Genomic DNA, 15,193 nt, shown 5'->3' with positions numbered 1-15,193 from the left:
TTCGAGCATTTTTTTACTCTAATTTAACTCGATAATAATTATTTTACTCAAACTCGAATAAAAAAAAATTCAAATTCAGCTCAATCGATAAATTAAGTTACTTGACTCTAATTCAATTCGATAATAATTGAATTGAATTCAAATTTTATTTGAGTCGAATTCGAATAATTTATGAGTATTAATATATAATTTATATTTTTATTTATGAATATAAACAAACAAAATAGACTTATGTTCGTATTTAATTTATTTAATAAATGAATGTAAAAATATTATTTAAAATCATTTATTAACTTTAATAAATGATTATAGATGAATAAAAACTAAATTTATTTTTGAATAGTTCACTTAAAGTTTTATTTGTTTACATTTTGATTCAAAAAATTACGTAAAACTTATATTTTTAAATGGTAAATGTTTACATAATCCTTTATTGATAATTGATTAATTATAATATTATAATAGAAAGAATTATAGATAAAATACTTTCGAATTTGTAATAGCTAGACGAGACGAGGAACCTTTATACCGGAGTTAGAGAGTATTTCGGGAATTTCATATATCAAAAACACAAATATCAATAGATCAATTATATTTATTTGAGTAATTATTAAGTAAAATAGAGATACAATAGAATTTTTAGATTTCGTAAATAGAATTGAGAGAGTGATGCATATTTTTTAAAATATATTTAAAAAATAAAAAGATAATTAAAAATAAAAATAAAATATGTGTCAATCTCTTTATATTATTTATATAATTAAAATTTTAAACTAATAATATATTAAATACTAATTCTTTGTTTAATCCCATTATATCCGATTTTTAGACTATAAATAAAGTTGGTAAAATAATATATATTATATTAAAAATTTTAGATATATGATAATTTTTAATTGCTTTACGTAGTTAAAAATTTTCATTATAAAAACAAATTCTTCAAAGCTTTATTGCTTTTGCGTTTTATTTTTATAAAAAAAATTTATTTTTTCAATTATTTTTTTCTTTCCACACACATCTTGTAATTATTTTCATATTTTATTTAGCAATTTGATAAAGATAACATGAAAACGGTATGTTAATACATCTTTCAATTCATAATAGAACTCATCTTATTACTTGATGGCGAATGCTAACTGCTAAATGTTGTGTCCTTTCAAATTTTATATAAAATTTTATAAATAAAATTTATGAAGTTTTTTTATTAAAAATAAATAAATAAAAAATTTAATAAAAAATTAAATCAATAAATTGATAAAAATCAATATAAAATTTAATAATATATAAAATAATTATTTAAAATATTATTTAAAATTCAAATTTAATATATATTTATTTAACGATAAAAAATTTATTAATATTTTTATTAAAAATATTTATTTAATAAATATATAAAAAAACTTTTAAATTTTATACATATAATTTATGTAATAAATTTTTTTATTTTTAATTTTACGATTGTAACTTTTAATTTATTATTTTTTAATATAAAATTTTACCAACTTCACCTATAAAATTTTACGTAAATCTTCTCCTCTACTGAGGATAAAAAGGTTGGCATTAAAACTTAAGAAATTTCACAATTTTAACGAATATTTTTAAAGATGGGACAAATTGATTTTTGAGGCAACAAATCAAATAAGTATAAGGCAAACCACCTGAATTTCAGAGTTAATTAAATCAACGAATATTGTGGATTTTGAATTGTATACATAATGTCAATTTACATTTGAAATTACAGCAAACTCAACTTCCCTTCCCTTCCCTTGGCAACAAAACCGTTGGACTCCCCATCCATCATAACCAGGCTTCCATCAGCAGATTCAACCAGAAGAAAGCTACAAAAAAGATGGTTTTGTTCTTCTCAGACAGGCCACCCAACCAGAACTCTAGCTTGAGATTGAGACAAGAAACCAGACAAAGATAGTGTTCCAAGTTCAACATCTTCTTGGTCTCCCAATAAATCTCAGTATCAAGCACCATACAAGCGTAAGCAAAAGTGCAGCACCCCGGCCTCCTACAAGTCCAGCAAGAACAATCACAAACAGAATCAGATAGCCTGATTTTTCCCTTTTTCTAACATTCACCACCTTGTTTTTAACGACTCGAATTTCTGATTCGACCCACAAAACTTGAACAGAAGTTGAAATCCTAGCTTCTTCTGTTTGTGATTCAACTTCATTCAACACTTGCTTTTCCTCTTCAATCTCGTCCAATTTTTGTATATCTACTCCCAATTGATCCTTGTTATTATTACTCTTTCCATGGCGCAACTTCTTTGGAACAAATTTCTTGATAAAACTTCTTTTAAATCTTGCACTCCGACTACGCTCACTGTTACATGTTAAGATTTCCCTTGTTCTATCCACTTTTGTCTGTGTCTCCAAGCTTTGACCACCCTTACCAATACAAACGCAATCGAATTTCGTTTCCGCAATCTGACTTTCCTCGACTTCAATCAGCCCACAAGAATCAGGGAAAACAGTTCCCTGTTGCTTCACAGCCAATTCCTCGGCTGCTGATCCTTGCTCCCAATTCCATCTCTTCAAAACCGATAAACCCTTTCGAATCCAGGAACCCAAGAAAACATCCTTAGAATCTGGTCTCAAGAAACCCAAGAAACGTGTCCCAAAGAACTCCATTAGCACAAGCAAGAAAGCAGCCATCATGATCCAAACCGCAAGGTTTCTGGTACTAACAGCCAGAGCCACCACTAAAAACACTTTAAACGCAATCCTCTCCTTGCATTCTCTCTTGATCAACACTAATTTCCCAACATCTAGCTCAGGAGATTGTATGTCTTCATTGCAGGGAGGGGAAGGGGATGATTGGAGAGATGTGGAGGGTACATGGGAGGGAGGGGTTTGGATCTGAGGGCTTGATTTCCTTTTAGGAGATTTTCTCAAGCGATCACGGTTCTTGACGAAGAGATCGATGAGGGACGTCGGGAAGCCAGTCTCCACCACTAGGGATCCGCCGCGCTTGGGGGATTGGTGGAGGTCGGCAACCAGCCGGGAGATACGAGTTACTTTGGCTTTCTTCCATGGAAAAGGCATGGCAAAAAAAAAATCCAAAAAAAAAAAAACACTGGGTTTTCTTTTTCTTCTTGTGATTCTTGAGTTGTTTGCTTGGCTAAAGGGAAAGCGGATGAAACTAAAAAAGATGATTGGGAAAGGGGAGAAAATGGAACAAGCGTCTACATGATGATCGCTGTTTTAAAGCCCAGGAGCAGGAGACAAGAAAGTGGAAGACGCGTGGGGGAAATGGTTTGGTTTCAGAGGAGAGTGGAGGTTTGGGTTTCTTTTGTCGCTCGATTTTTATTTTTTCTCTTTTATTTTTCTTTTGGATTTATCTTCTATCTTTTGAACAGATCTTATGAAGAAGTCAAGTAACAGGAAATTATTTATTAAACACAAAGATACAAAAAAAAAATTAATACTGTTATCATCACAAATAGAAATTTGATGATAATTATTTCAATAAATCTAGTCATCATTTAAAAATAAGAAGTAAATTTTGAAAAAAAAATTAATTATATCATTCAAACATTTTGAATTTCACAAGATATTTTGTTAAAAAAAACTTACATAAAGTTATATAGGTAAAATTTGTGAAATTTTTATTAGAAATAAATAAATTAAAATTAAAAAATTTCATCACATAAATTAAGCATATAAAATTTTAATAAATTTATTGAATAAATGTTTTTAATAAAAATGTTAGTAAAATTTTTACCATTATATAAGTAATGATCAAATTTAAATTATAAATAATATTTTTAATAAATTTTTTATATATTATTGATTTTTTTTATTAAATCTTATTAATCTATTGATTTAAATTTTTATTAAAATTTTTATTTATTAAGTTTTAATAAAATTTTTTATGAACTTCACTTATTAAATTTAATGTAATTTTTTTATTTATTAATAAAAACACATGAAATTAAATTTTAAAATTTCACAAGTTTAGATATTCAAAAAATATATTTTTAAATTTATATTATATTTGGTTCTTACTTTGCCGCATCAATTTCCAAATGAGATGTGTTTATTCACATTTAACAAAATTTAAATGTTAATAATATAATAATATAATAATAAATTTAAATTTAAATTTAATAACAAAATTCTATTAATAAAATGATAAATTTTGAGAGATTTTTAATAATATAATAATTAAATTGCAATAAGTCAAAGTACAAAAACAAGATTGAAATAAAATCACATTTATGTTATGTCATGTTTATTTGAAAACGAGTTTGATTGGCAGGCGGCCACTAACAAGAAACAAAGAGAAAAAGGGCTGGATTACTTCACTAGTAAGATAAAATATGATCAGACATTGGATTTTCATTTTCCATAATCCAATTGAAAAATAAAATATTGTGCAATGGATTTGAAAGTTTTGGCAAATGACAAAGTGAGAAGACCCCACTCTAACTTATAATTTTTTTTTATTTAGCCACAAAGGATTTTAAGTTTTATTTAGTACATTTTTTTGAATTTGTTTAAATAAATTTATTTACATTAAATGTAATAAATTTATAAAAAACTTTTATAATCATTTAATAGATTCGAATCCAAACATACTTGAACCAACTATCCAATGGTGACTCAATTTACTATTAGTAATCATGATTAATAATTAAAAAAATTACATTACTAATTTGCCATCTACAATCTTGAATGAGAAATAATTTTTAAAAAAAATGATGACTTTTTGCCGTAAAAGAATAAGCGAAGACCAAAGAAAAGGAAAGTCATGGGAAGTGGGACACAATCATTTTGTATTAGTATAGTAGCAGGGACAATAAAATGAGAAGCACGTGACCTTAATGATTCTTACACTAAATTTACGCTCTTTTTTATCCTTTCACGACGCTTTTCACGCCACTTTATAAATATATTTTTATATATATATATATTTTGGGTTAAATATAAAAATAGTTTTTATATTATATATTTTTATTAATTTAATATTTAAAACATAAAATTATTGATTTAATTTTTAACATGCATTTAACATCTATTTTAATATTTTGGATTAATGTCATTAATTAATTTATTAATATTGCATGAATATCTAATAAAATAATTATATGTATAAAAAAATTAAATTAATACTATATTATTAATTTTCATATCAGTATTAAAACAAAAATTTTTAAAAATTTTAAAAATTATAAAAAATTATAAAATATTATAAATATATATTTTTAATTTTTTATAATTTTTAAAAAATATTTTACATTTTTATTAATTTTGTTTGAATTTTTTATTATTTTTAATATTAAAGTGACAATTGATGATATAAAATCGATTGTATTTTTTTTTTACATATGTTAATATATTATTGAATGTTTATATTATATTAATAACTTGATCGACGATATTAGTTTTAAGTATTAAAATGAATGATTGAATAAAAATTAAAATATTAAATTGATAATTTTATTTTTTTATGTATCAAAATATATTGCACAGAGATTATTTTTATATTTAACTTTTATTTTTTTTATTTTGGACGTGGTATTTAATCTATATTTCATTCTATATATTTAAGATGCAAATGTTGAATAAAAATTACAAATGTTGGTCAAATTTTAATTGATAAGAACATATATTTATATTTATTATATTTTTAAATTATCATTTTAAATATCTCTTATGATAAACTGACAAATTTTATTCAATTTATATATACTAATTTTATTTTCCTCCAAAAACTTTCGTTTAAATAAATTCATTTGATAAACAAAAAGCTAAATAAATGTTTACAATTGAATTTGTTTTATCTTCAAAATTTTAATTTTTCAACAATAAAAGTAATAAAAATTTAAATTTATGTTAATCAAATAATATATTTTGACATAAGATAAACTTTATACTTTCATGCAAATTCCGATTAATATGTATTAATTTTAATTATTTTATAATATATATCATATATTTAATATATAATTATTATTTTAAAATAAATAAAAAATAAATATTCAAATTGCGATGTATATTATCTATACGTTAATCAAATAATTATTTTGATATGAGATAAACTTTCTATATCCATGCAAATTCTGGTTAATATATATTTTATTAATTTCAATTATTTTATAATAAATAATCATTTATTTAATAAATAATTGTTAGTTTAAAATAAAAAATAAAGATTCACATTGCGATGTACATTATAACAAATACTACAATATATATGAAAATATGAGCACTAGCATTGATGAAAATAAACATCTATATGTTTATTATATTTTTAAATCGGTATTTTGAAAATTTTAATTATAAATGTTAATTAAATTTATTTAATTTGTAAATAAGAATTTTAATTTCATTGGAAGGTTTTTATTAAATGGATTTGTTTCATAATAAAAAAATTAAATTTTACTAACGAATTGCTTGATTTTTAGAGTCCTAAATTTACATTATTCATATTTTAAAATTATTAATTATAAATTGTAATAAAAAATTTAATTTTATTTAAAAATTTTCATTAAATGAATTTATTTTTTGAAATAATTTTTTTTTTAAAGATTTTCAGTGATAATTACTTTAAATTTAAATTAATCTGACATTAAATTAGATTAAATCTCGTAAAAAATTCACAAAATTTAAAATCGAAACTTCATTTAAGAAGAATCGATCTTCTTGCCACTCGAAACGTTAGGAAATAAAAACTTCAATTAATTGCTCAGCTGAGCTTATGATGAGTTCAGTGCGGATCGGCCATTTTGCGGCTGTTAATAAAATAGCTAAAATATATATAAAAAAAAAATTCTTCAAGGTTTTTTTATTTTTTTTAATTTAGCCTAATGAGATGCAAAATTGAAACCGTTGTGCAAACATGAGGTGTAGCTATGATTTCGATTTTGGAAGGCTGAAACCCGCCTTTAGTTGGCTTGAATTTCGGCCTGAGCGTTCCTCACAATTCAATGAGGAGCAGAAGAAGAAGTAGAATTAAGCATTCGTCCATTGAAACAAAACTTGTTTCTTTTTTCGGTCTTCACGAACTCAAGAGCTCCCCGGAGGGTCCTTACCAAGGTTTCTTTTTTTTTTTCCCCCTTTTTCTTCTTTTTGTTGTAATTGATTGCTTGACAAATTTGCTAATCAATGGAAACCAAAAACGAAATTGTGTTGGATATCACTTGAAAACTTCATTAGATTCCATGGAATCAATTAGGATGGTTGGATGTAGTCACGTTTTTTTTATACTTAAAGTTGTCACGATTTTGATCTGATCATTAGAACTAAAAGTCTTTACCAACAGATCATGTGATTGTTGGTGGAAGTTTATTTATAGGAATGATATTCAAGGATGCCGACCCCAGAGATACGGTATATAAGGCTTAGTTTGTTGTTTTATATTCAATGATGCATTCTCTTTCACATTGCCATGCCACATATTCTGTTATCTCTTATCCAAATGGTCATGCCCAGAAAGTTGTAGAAAATTTATTTTGTGGTTTTAGGGATGATCAGGAAAGAAGGGGAATTTTGTGGTGCAATTGGTCTTGGGTGGTCAAGTGCAAAAGCACTAGTGGACCAAATATATGGCTTTGTAGACTCTGTTGCAGTGATTGCCAATATATGGAGGCATAGTTCTGACAAGTTCCTTCTCTGTAAGATCATGATTTGGATAAACGAAAGCATTTCTCAGCATTCTAATTCCTTTGGTTACAGGGTGCGAAATTGAATGGAAGATTTATAAATAGTACTTAAAATCTCTAGTTCACAATAGGATAGCTTTTTTTCCCTTAGTGTCTTTCATATCATCTTAAGCCAAAACTCTCCTTTACTAAATACTTTTTTGTTAGTTTCCTTATTGCTCCTTTCCCGGGGCAAAGTATTATTGGTGTCTAAAAATCCTCTAGGAAATACATTTGCTTTACTCGTTATTCACAGGAGGTAACAGTATTCATTAATGTTATGGTTTTCGACGTGGATAGAATTGAAAGAAAGAGATAGGAGAATAAAAATGTGGCAGAATGCTATCTTCATTACTGGTATGGTATGGTTTGCTAACATGGATATAATCAATAGAGAGAGGAGAGCACCATATTCTTTGGAAAGAAGTTGAATAAGTCTCAGTAATTTAGGAAAACTCCAGTTCGGAAAGATGTTGAATAAGTCTTAGTAATTTAGGTAAAATCCAGTACTAGAAAATTTTGAGACTTAGAAATTCTTTCTGGGGACTGGATTTTTCTAAAGGTTATCATTCTAAATATGAGGGTTGTGATAATAGGACAAAATTCAGGTTATGTAATAGATGCCTTAATTCTTGGTATCTGTATGTATATATATTTTTGATGAGGAGTGGTGGTTGAAATTAGCACCAGACTGCTTGAATATATTTTCTTTTCAGTAATGTTAAAATTTATCAAATCTTCTATTAGTTTAAATCTAGGGATATAAGATGTTGCTTAAAATAATGCCAGATATGATAGAAGATTTTGGGAATAGAAACAATTGTTGCTTTCGAGACAAATATATATTGTTTCAAGAACACAATTGCTTATACATGGCCCAAAAATGCAAGCTGTAACTCCTTTTCAACCATAAAAATGTTATTAACTGATTATTTTGTCATTCTTCTGCAATTATCTTTTGATTTTTTTGTTGCCCTTTTATTGTTTGCTGGGTGGTATGAAAATATTTTTAATTTTGCTGCTGATTCTCTTTTGTTTGGTTAATAATTCATTCAAGTCAGAAGCTACCAGGATGGTCAGTAAGCCTTTTATGGTTGATTTGGATAAGCCTATGGTATTCCAGGTCTGAACCGCACCCTGTCATATTTTTCTTTGCTTTTCCCTATTATTATTTTTCTTTTGAGATATATATATATATATACTGTTTAGTGCATTAATTAGTATAGTCCAGCGTGCATTTTCATTGGTTATTCTACACATATTTGTTAGTAAGTCTAGCATCACTCAAAAGACATGTATTGAGCATCAGGAAAAGGGACCAACTCCAAAAAAACAAATACAAAGACAAAATATAAACTCTTTCACTTCAGCAGTACTTGGTGTACTGGACTTAGTTCTTGGTTCTAGAAGACTTCTGAAAAATGTTACTTTACCTCTGGTCTATGTATTTATGTATTTTCTGATCAGCATTGATCTCTTATATGACCAGAAATTCTGTATAAACTTATTTCTAATCAATACTCAGATGACTCTAATTTTACCCCAAAATTTTCTCCCTTAAAGGCATCTTTGCTGCCCATTGAAAGTCTTCTCTCCATATTTTTTCCATGTGTCATCTATACTGTGCGGTGTCAACTAGATTAAGGATTATTCATATAATTTTCTAAATCATTTTGATTCTGTTTTTATGCGATGTTTTATTAACTTCTTTGACTCGTATACAAATGAGAATTTTGCAGGTTGGCCATCTTGGGGAAGCTTATGACAGATGGGTTCACCAACCTATTGTTAGCAAGGATGTTCCCCGGTTTTTTTCCAATGACTTTTGTGAGGTACTGATCCTTGTCTTTCCAATCAGGCAGTTCTAGAATTACAGAACAGCATATGGAGATATTGCCAGATACATGTATATGAAGATGCACATGCATATGCACCAACCTTTTTAAGTGCTGACAAGAATTTTGTAGTTCCTATTGATTTCACCCTGTGCAGTCAATAGGCCAATGAAATTTTCAGGCATGCCCTTAAGCAGCACCTGTTTGAATTTGAAACTTTAGTAATTAGCTTCTAGCTTTTGCAGAAAGTGTCTAGAAATAAATAACTTTGAAGTGTACATTCTGAGCTAGGCTTTAGATTACTCATATCATTAAACTTTTACTCTGTTTTACAGTGTTACAACTTTGCAGTGTTTCAGAGCAACAACTAATTTTCATTATAGGTACTATTAGGTTACAGTGTCAGAAATGATAACATGTTTCTGAAAATAATGGAAGCAAGAAATTCTTGCTTCCAACAATTTTGGAAAATTTTACTTTTTTTTAAAAATTTTTGAAAACAAAAAAACATTGTCAAACATGTATTTTGCTGTTGTTTTTTTTTAAAAAAAAAAACCTTAAACTAAATGTAGAAAATAAAAAACAAAATAATGCTATGCTTGCATCATAAGATTTTTCTTTTTCTTTTATGTCGTTCCACCTTAATGTTTTACAACAAATGTAGTTTTTGTTCTCTTGTTCTTTCTTGTCGTATCATTTGTTATAAGTGCCAAAGTAGTTTATTTTTCTCACTACTATTAGTTCCTTTATTGTTTTGCATTGTCCTTGATTTTTGAATGATGGAAAAATCTCGTAAGGATCCCTGCTTCTTTGCTATTCCTGCATTAATAGGTTTTCAATTACGTACCTCCATTCAATACAGTTGTCTTTGTAGCATATAGCATCATTAGATGCTAGTAACAATGTTTTTAGTTCTACCACATCTCTCATCACAACTTGAACTTTTTTTACTTGAACAGCTCTTGACACGCACAAAATGGTGGGTGATCCCACTTGTTTGGTTACCAGTTATATGTTGGCTTGTTTCTGTCTCTACCCAAAGAGGTCTTACTAGTACTGAGGTAGCCTCAACAGTGGTTGGTGGCATCTTCATCTGGACATTTCTTGAGTATTCTTTGCACCGTTTTCTTTTCCATATGAAAACAAAAAGTTATTGGTAAGTTCTCTTTCTGTCTATGTCTCTCTCAATTTCTCACTGTATGCTGTCTACATGACCAACTTGGCATGCTGAAGCAAGTTTGAGAAATTTTCTTCAGGGGAAACACCTTGCACTATCTCCTTCATGGCTGCCATCACAAGCACCCTATGGATGGGCTACGGCTTGTTTTCCCCCCAGCTGCAACAGCAATTCTCTGTGTGCCAGTATGTTAATTTGTTACAAACTCTATACTTATCCTCTATTAAGTTACCTATCAAGGGTGCTATGGTTAGAAATATTTTTCTTTTATCCTTTTTCCCCATTTAGGCCTCATGATCTAGTTCGCTAAGCATACCATCTCACAGTTTAAAATTCAACCCTGTAATTTTAAAGTCCTACTAATCTCCAATGTCCGCTTTGAACTGTAGCAAAAAAGCTATAGGTTCATAGACTCAATTTAATCTGTTTTTTATACCACATTTGTAGAGGGGAGGAATGTTTCTGTTTGCCATGAGAATATAACTATTCATATCCAGTAAAACCATATTTGCCTCAACAAGAGAATGTGAGCAATGAATTTATTGGTCTCAAACGTGAAACTGTGGGGGCAAAATTTCCTTTGTGAATTGCTCCAAAGAGAACTCTTGTATGTATTTCCAGTCGTAGGATTGGAATCCCAAATGTCAAATTGAAACCAATTTATATTGGATTAATTTTGCACATTGTGACGGAATTATTGTTGTTAGATATATATGCAAAATGGAAAGCAGGGAATGGTTTGTTGTCCTACGTATTTGCTTATGGGTTCCTTTACGTGATCCTAATTCAGCATGTTTCTTGATTGCTAGTTGTGGACCCTGATTAAGCTTTTGTCACCTCCTTCAATCGCTCCAGCTTTGTTTGGAGGTGGGTTGCTGGGATATGTTATGTATGACTGCACCCATTATTACTTGCACCATGGAAAGCCATCTAAAGGATATGGTCAAACTCTCAAGGTAACTCATTTTGATTACTTTTTTTCTTTTCCTTTTTTTTTATATACCGATTTATTTGAACAGAATAGGTGACAAATCATCAGTTGTGTCGGTGTTTTTATTTGACAGAGATACCACTTGAATCATCACTTTAAAGTTCAGAGCAAGGGGTTTGGGATTACATCTTCTGTTTGGGACCATGTGCTTGGAACATTTCCTGCAGTCAAAGTGGGTGACAAAAGTAGGTGACAGCTGATGCATAGATGATTTTTCATCAAGTTACTTACAGCTGATGCTGTGAGCAAATGGATGAGCCTGCCCTGCCCTGGCTTTTATATTATTTATAGATGGAATGGAGCCCTGGTCTTGGCTTTTGTACCATATTTTCTTGTTTGCTATCTCCTACGGTTCCACGCCATACATCATTGTTGGTTGGACCTACACAGCAAGGCCTTTTTTACTAGCATTGGAATTAACTATTGAAGTAAAAGACAGATTTTGAGAAGGAAAACGTACACATTGCCATTTCTACATGATAAAACCTTTATTTTTTAATTGTCTTCCTGGCTTTGCTCAATTGTTAAGTTTTTAGTAGTTATAATAAAACTCTTTTGTATTATTTTTAAGATTATCATCATAATAATCATCAAGGATATTATTTCTAAGATTATTATAATGGTTTAATTGCTGAATTGATTTTATTATTAAAATGATTTTATCGCTTATAATTTTAAATTATTTTATTAGATTAATAATTATTAATTTTTTAAAATTACTGTATTTCTTGATTATTAGGTCAATGGCAAAATGTTGACCATGGATATTGAATATTTGTCTAATCATGTGGGGTTCTTGGACTCCTTTCCCATTTCAAACAGTTACCATAGGGCTATTACCTCTGTGTTTTTCAATTGCTTAAAGCACTTTCGTGTGTTTTATATGTGTTCACCTCTAAAATGGAAATGCGTTTTGGTGACGTTTTAAAGATACACGGATGTGTATATTTGATTATTTTTAAAATATACGGAAATACGTTTTCATAAATATTTAAAAGTATATGAATTTCTATTCCTGTAAATCTCTTAAAATTTATGAAAAAATATTTTCGTTATTCATGAATTTATGCAAAAACGAAATTTAATACATCATATTTTAATTTAATAAATATTTAATAAAAATCAAGTGTAATTTATCTTTATATTGAAATTTAGTGGTCTCCAAACCTTTAGTTTAATATAGTTAAAAGTGCTTAAAGAAACGTAATGAGTCTGATTTCGAATCAAATTTTTTTTTTTATTTGTATTAAGATTTTATCCTTATGATATAATAAAAAAAAATTAAGTAGCTTGATTTAATTTAAAAGTTATAATATTGGGGTTTGATTGATGTTTTTAAGATGGATTTGGTTTAAGATTTGAAGAAATAGATAATGAATCCACGAGAAAAACGGAAATGAAAGAAATGAGTGCGAAGGACTTTTACTGCAAATAGGAATAATTTTTTTTTGGATGTAAAGAATAAAAATTTGGATTCAAGTTTTAAATTTGGGGTGTATTTAGAAAATAAGTGTATAGGGTTATTTTTGGGATATAAATAGAAGCTCCTAAAATCAAATATTATTTGTTTGGAAGTATCAAAATAATTATGTATATTGTAATAATTATATAAATTAATGATTTTAATGTTGTTTAAAGATAATAATTTATAAAATATTAATATTATTATTTTAATTTATAATAAAATACTATTAAATTATTAAATTTTAAAATATATTTATTGATAGGTAAATTAATTTTTATAGTACAAATTATGCAAAAATATTTAAATTAGAAATAAATCTAATCTATTTAAATCGGAAGATTATATTATATATAAAATTAAAACAAGTTGAAAGAAACCACATAATTTATTTTTGAACTTGAATATTAGTTTGAAAATACAAAAATTTATAATATAAAATAATTATAATTAATTTTAAGAAGAAATAAATTTTAAGTTTACTTATTAAATAAGTAATATCCACAATTATTAATTTTACATGTAATCTTATTTCAATAATAAAATTTTTATCTCTTTAAATGAGAATTAAATCATTTTTTACGATAATAATTCGATCATTATCGATAATTTAAAATCAACGTCACATAAAATCATTAAATAATTATCAAATACAATAATCTAATACTTATGCATCAATCATCATTATTTTTTGAGTGATTATTGTATATTAAATATTACTTAAAATCAATAATTAATATGTATGTCTAAATCTAGGCAGGTTTGCCTTTTAAATTGATTTCGTTTTTGTTCCCAAACCCTAAATTATTAAAAGAAATGTTAATCAATACTAAAGATTCAATGGCACTGGCTAAGATATTAAAAAAATTGTAATAATGCAATGCTCCTTTTTTTTTTTTTTTTAGTTTGGTAAAAGAAATGTAGAAAATGTAATTTTTTAAATTATAGTAATTAAATAATCTTTAACGAGACTTATTATTTTAATTTAATGATCAATTTTATTAAATAGTTACATTTATGGATCTTTTGTCAATTTTGTATTTCAATTTTTTTCTCTAGTTGACTTTCACAAAGATTAAAAATCTTTAATTTTAGTGTATTTGACATTAAATTTAAAAATTTTTTCCTTACATTGATATTTTCTTATTTTTAATGTTAAAAGCAAAAAAAAAATTGTAGAAAAGATAAACATACTTTCGGTACATTTAAAAATAAAATCACCGTCTTATAAGGGTTGGTTAGATTAAGAGTGTAATCGAGTCGAGTCGAATAGTGAGAAGTTTGAGTTTGAGCTTCACTCACAATTCAGGGCTCGATATTCGACTCGAGCTTAATAAGGATTTATTTTTCAAGCTCAAACTCGATTCGTGATCGAATTCGAGCTACTTGAGCTCGTTCGATTAAGCTCGATTAATATGTAAAAATAAGCTCGATTCGTATACTCGACAAGAGTTCGATTATTCATGTCTCGAACTCGAACTCGGACTCGAAATATTTTATTAATTAAAATAATAAAAATATATTTAAATATAAAAGCTCGATTAGACTCACGAGTTACTCGAATTGGGTATAAGAATACTCGAATTCGGTTCGATCGATAAGTCGAGCTACTCGAGTTCGAGTTCGACTTGATAATAATCGAACCGAATTCGAATTTTTTCGAATCGAACTTGAATAACTTGCGAGTATAAATGTATCATTTACATCCCTAGATTAGACCATCCCTCAAACTGGAAAAAAAAAATCATAAAAAATGAAATAAAATGGGAATGAGTGTTAATGGGTGAGCTTTTAAAATATTATTTCAGGTTAAACGTGTTCATAAATTGGGTCCTATCAGGTTGACATTTCTTAAATTTTCAAGGGCTTGACTTGATCCTTTTATTTTAATATATTATTATTTAAAATATTATTAAAATATTAAAAACTAATTTTTTTTTTAAATCTACCAAAACGAAAATGGGAGAAATGAGTGTGAAGGGTTTTTACCGCAAATAGGAATAATTTTTTTGGACGTAATGAATAAAAACTTAGATTTATTTTTTAAATTTAGAGTGTATTTAGAAAAGAA

General features: G+C 27.2%; 2 protein-coding genes across 3 annotated transcripts; one reads left to right on the top strand and one right to left on the bottom strand.

The window, feature by feature from the left end:
• Positions 1 to 1,639: 1,639 nt before the first annotated feature.
• LOC111275378 (uncharacterized) lies at positions 1,640 to 3,345 on the bottom strand. The gene has a single exon (XM_022860736.2). It carries the CDS (start codon positions 3,054 to 3,056, stop codon positions 1,938 to 1,940), a length of 1,119 nt encoding a protein of 372 aa, XP_022716471.2. The 5' UTR covers positions 3,057 to 3,345; the 3' UTR covers positions 1,640 to 1,937.
• A 3,323-nt stretch (positions 3,346 to 6,668) lies between these two features.
• On the top strand, positions 6,669 to 12,159 carry LOC111275377 (dihydroceramide fatty acyl 2-hydroxylase FAH1-like). Of its 2 annotated transcripts, none has more exons than XM_022860735.2 (7): positions 6,669 to 7,052; positions 8,715 to 8,780; positions 9,397 to 9,489; positions 10,452 to 10,648; positions 10,749 to 10,854; positions 11,479 to 11,625; positions 11,734 to 12,159. In XM_022860735.2, the coding sequence occupies exons 2-7, from the start codon at positions 8,730 to 8,732 to the stop codon at positions 11,851 to 11,853; spliced, it is 714 nt and encodes a 237-aa protein (XP_022716470.2). In that variant the 5' UTR covers positions 6,669 to 7,052; positions 8,715 to 8,729; the 3' UTR covers positions 11,854 to 12,159. The 2 variants fall into 2 exon arrangements, with proteins under 2 accessions (XP_022716470.2, XP_022716469.2); XM_022860734.2 differs by having other exon boundaries at positions 6,817 to 7,052; positions 8,719 to 8,780; positions 11,734 to 11,993.
• Positions 12,160 to 15,193: the final 3,034 nt, after the last annotated feature.

The sequence above is a fragment of the Durio zibethinus genome, chromosome 26 (genome assembly GCF_047325235.1).
Source record: "Durio zibethinus cultivar Kanyao isolate XHJ-2024 chromosome 26, ASM4732523v1, whole genome shotgun sequence".
Taxonomy (NCBI): domain Eukaryota; kingdom Viridiplantae; phylum Streptophyta; class Magnoliopsida; order Malvales; family Malvaceae; genus Durio; species Durio zibethinus.
Note: the sequence above shows the minus strand (reverse complement) of the source record. Positions and strands in the feature narration are given on the sequence as shown.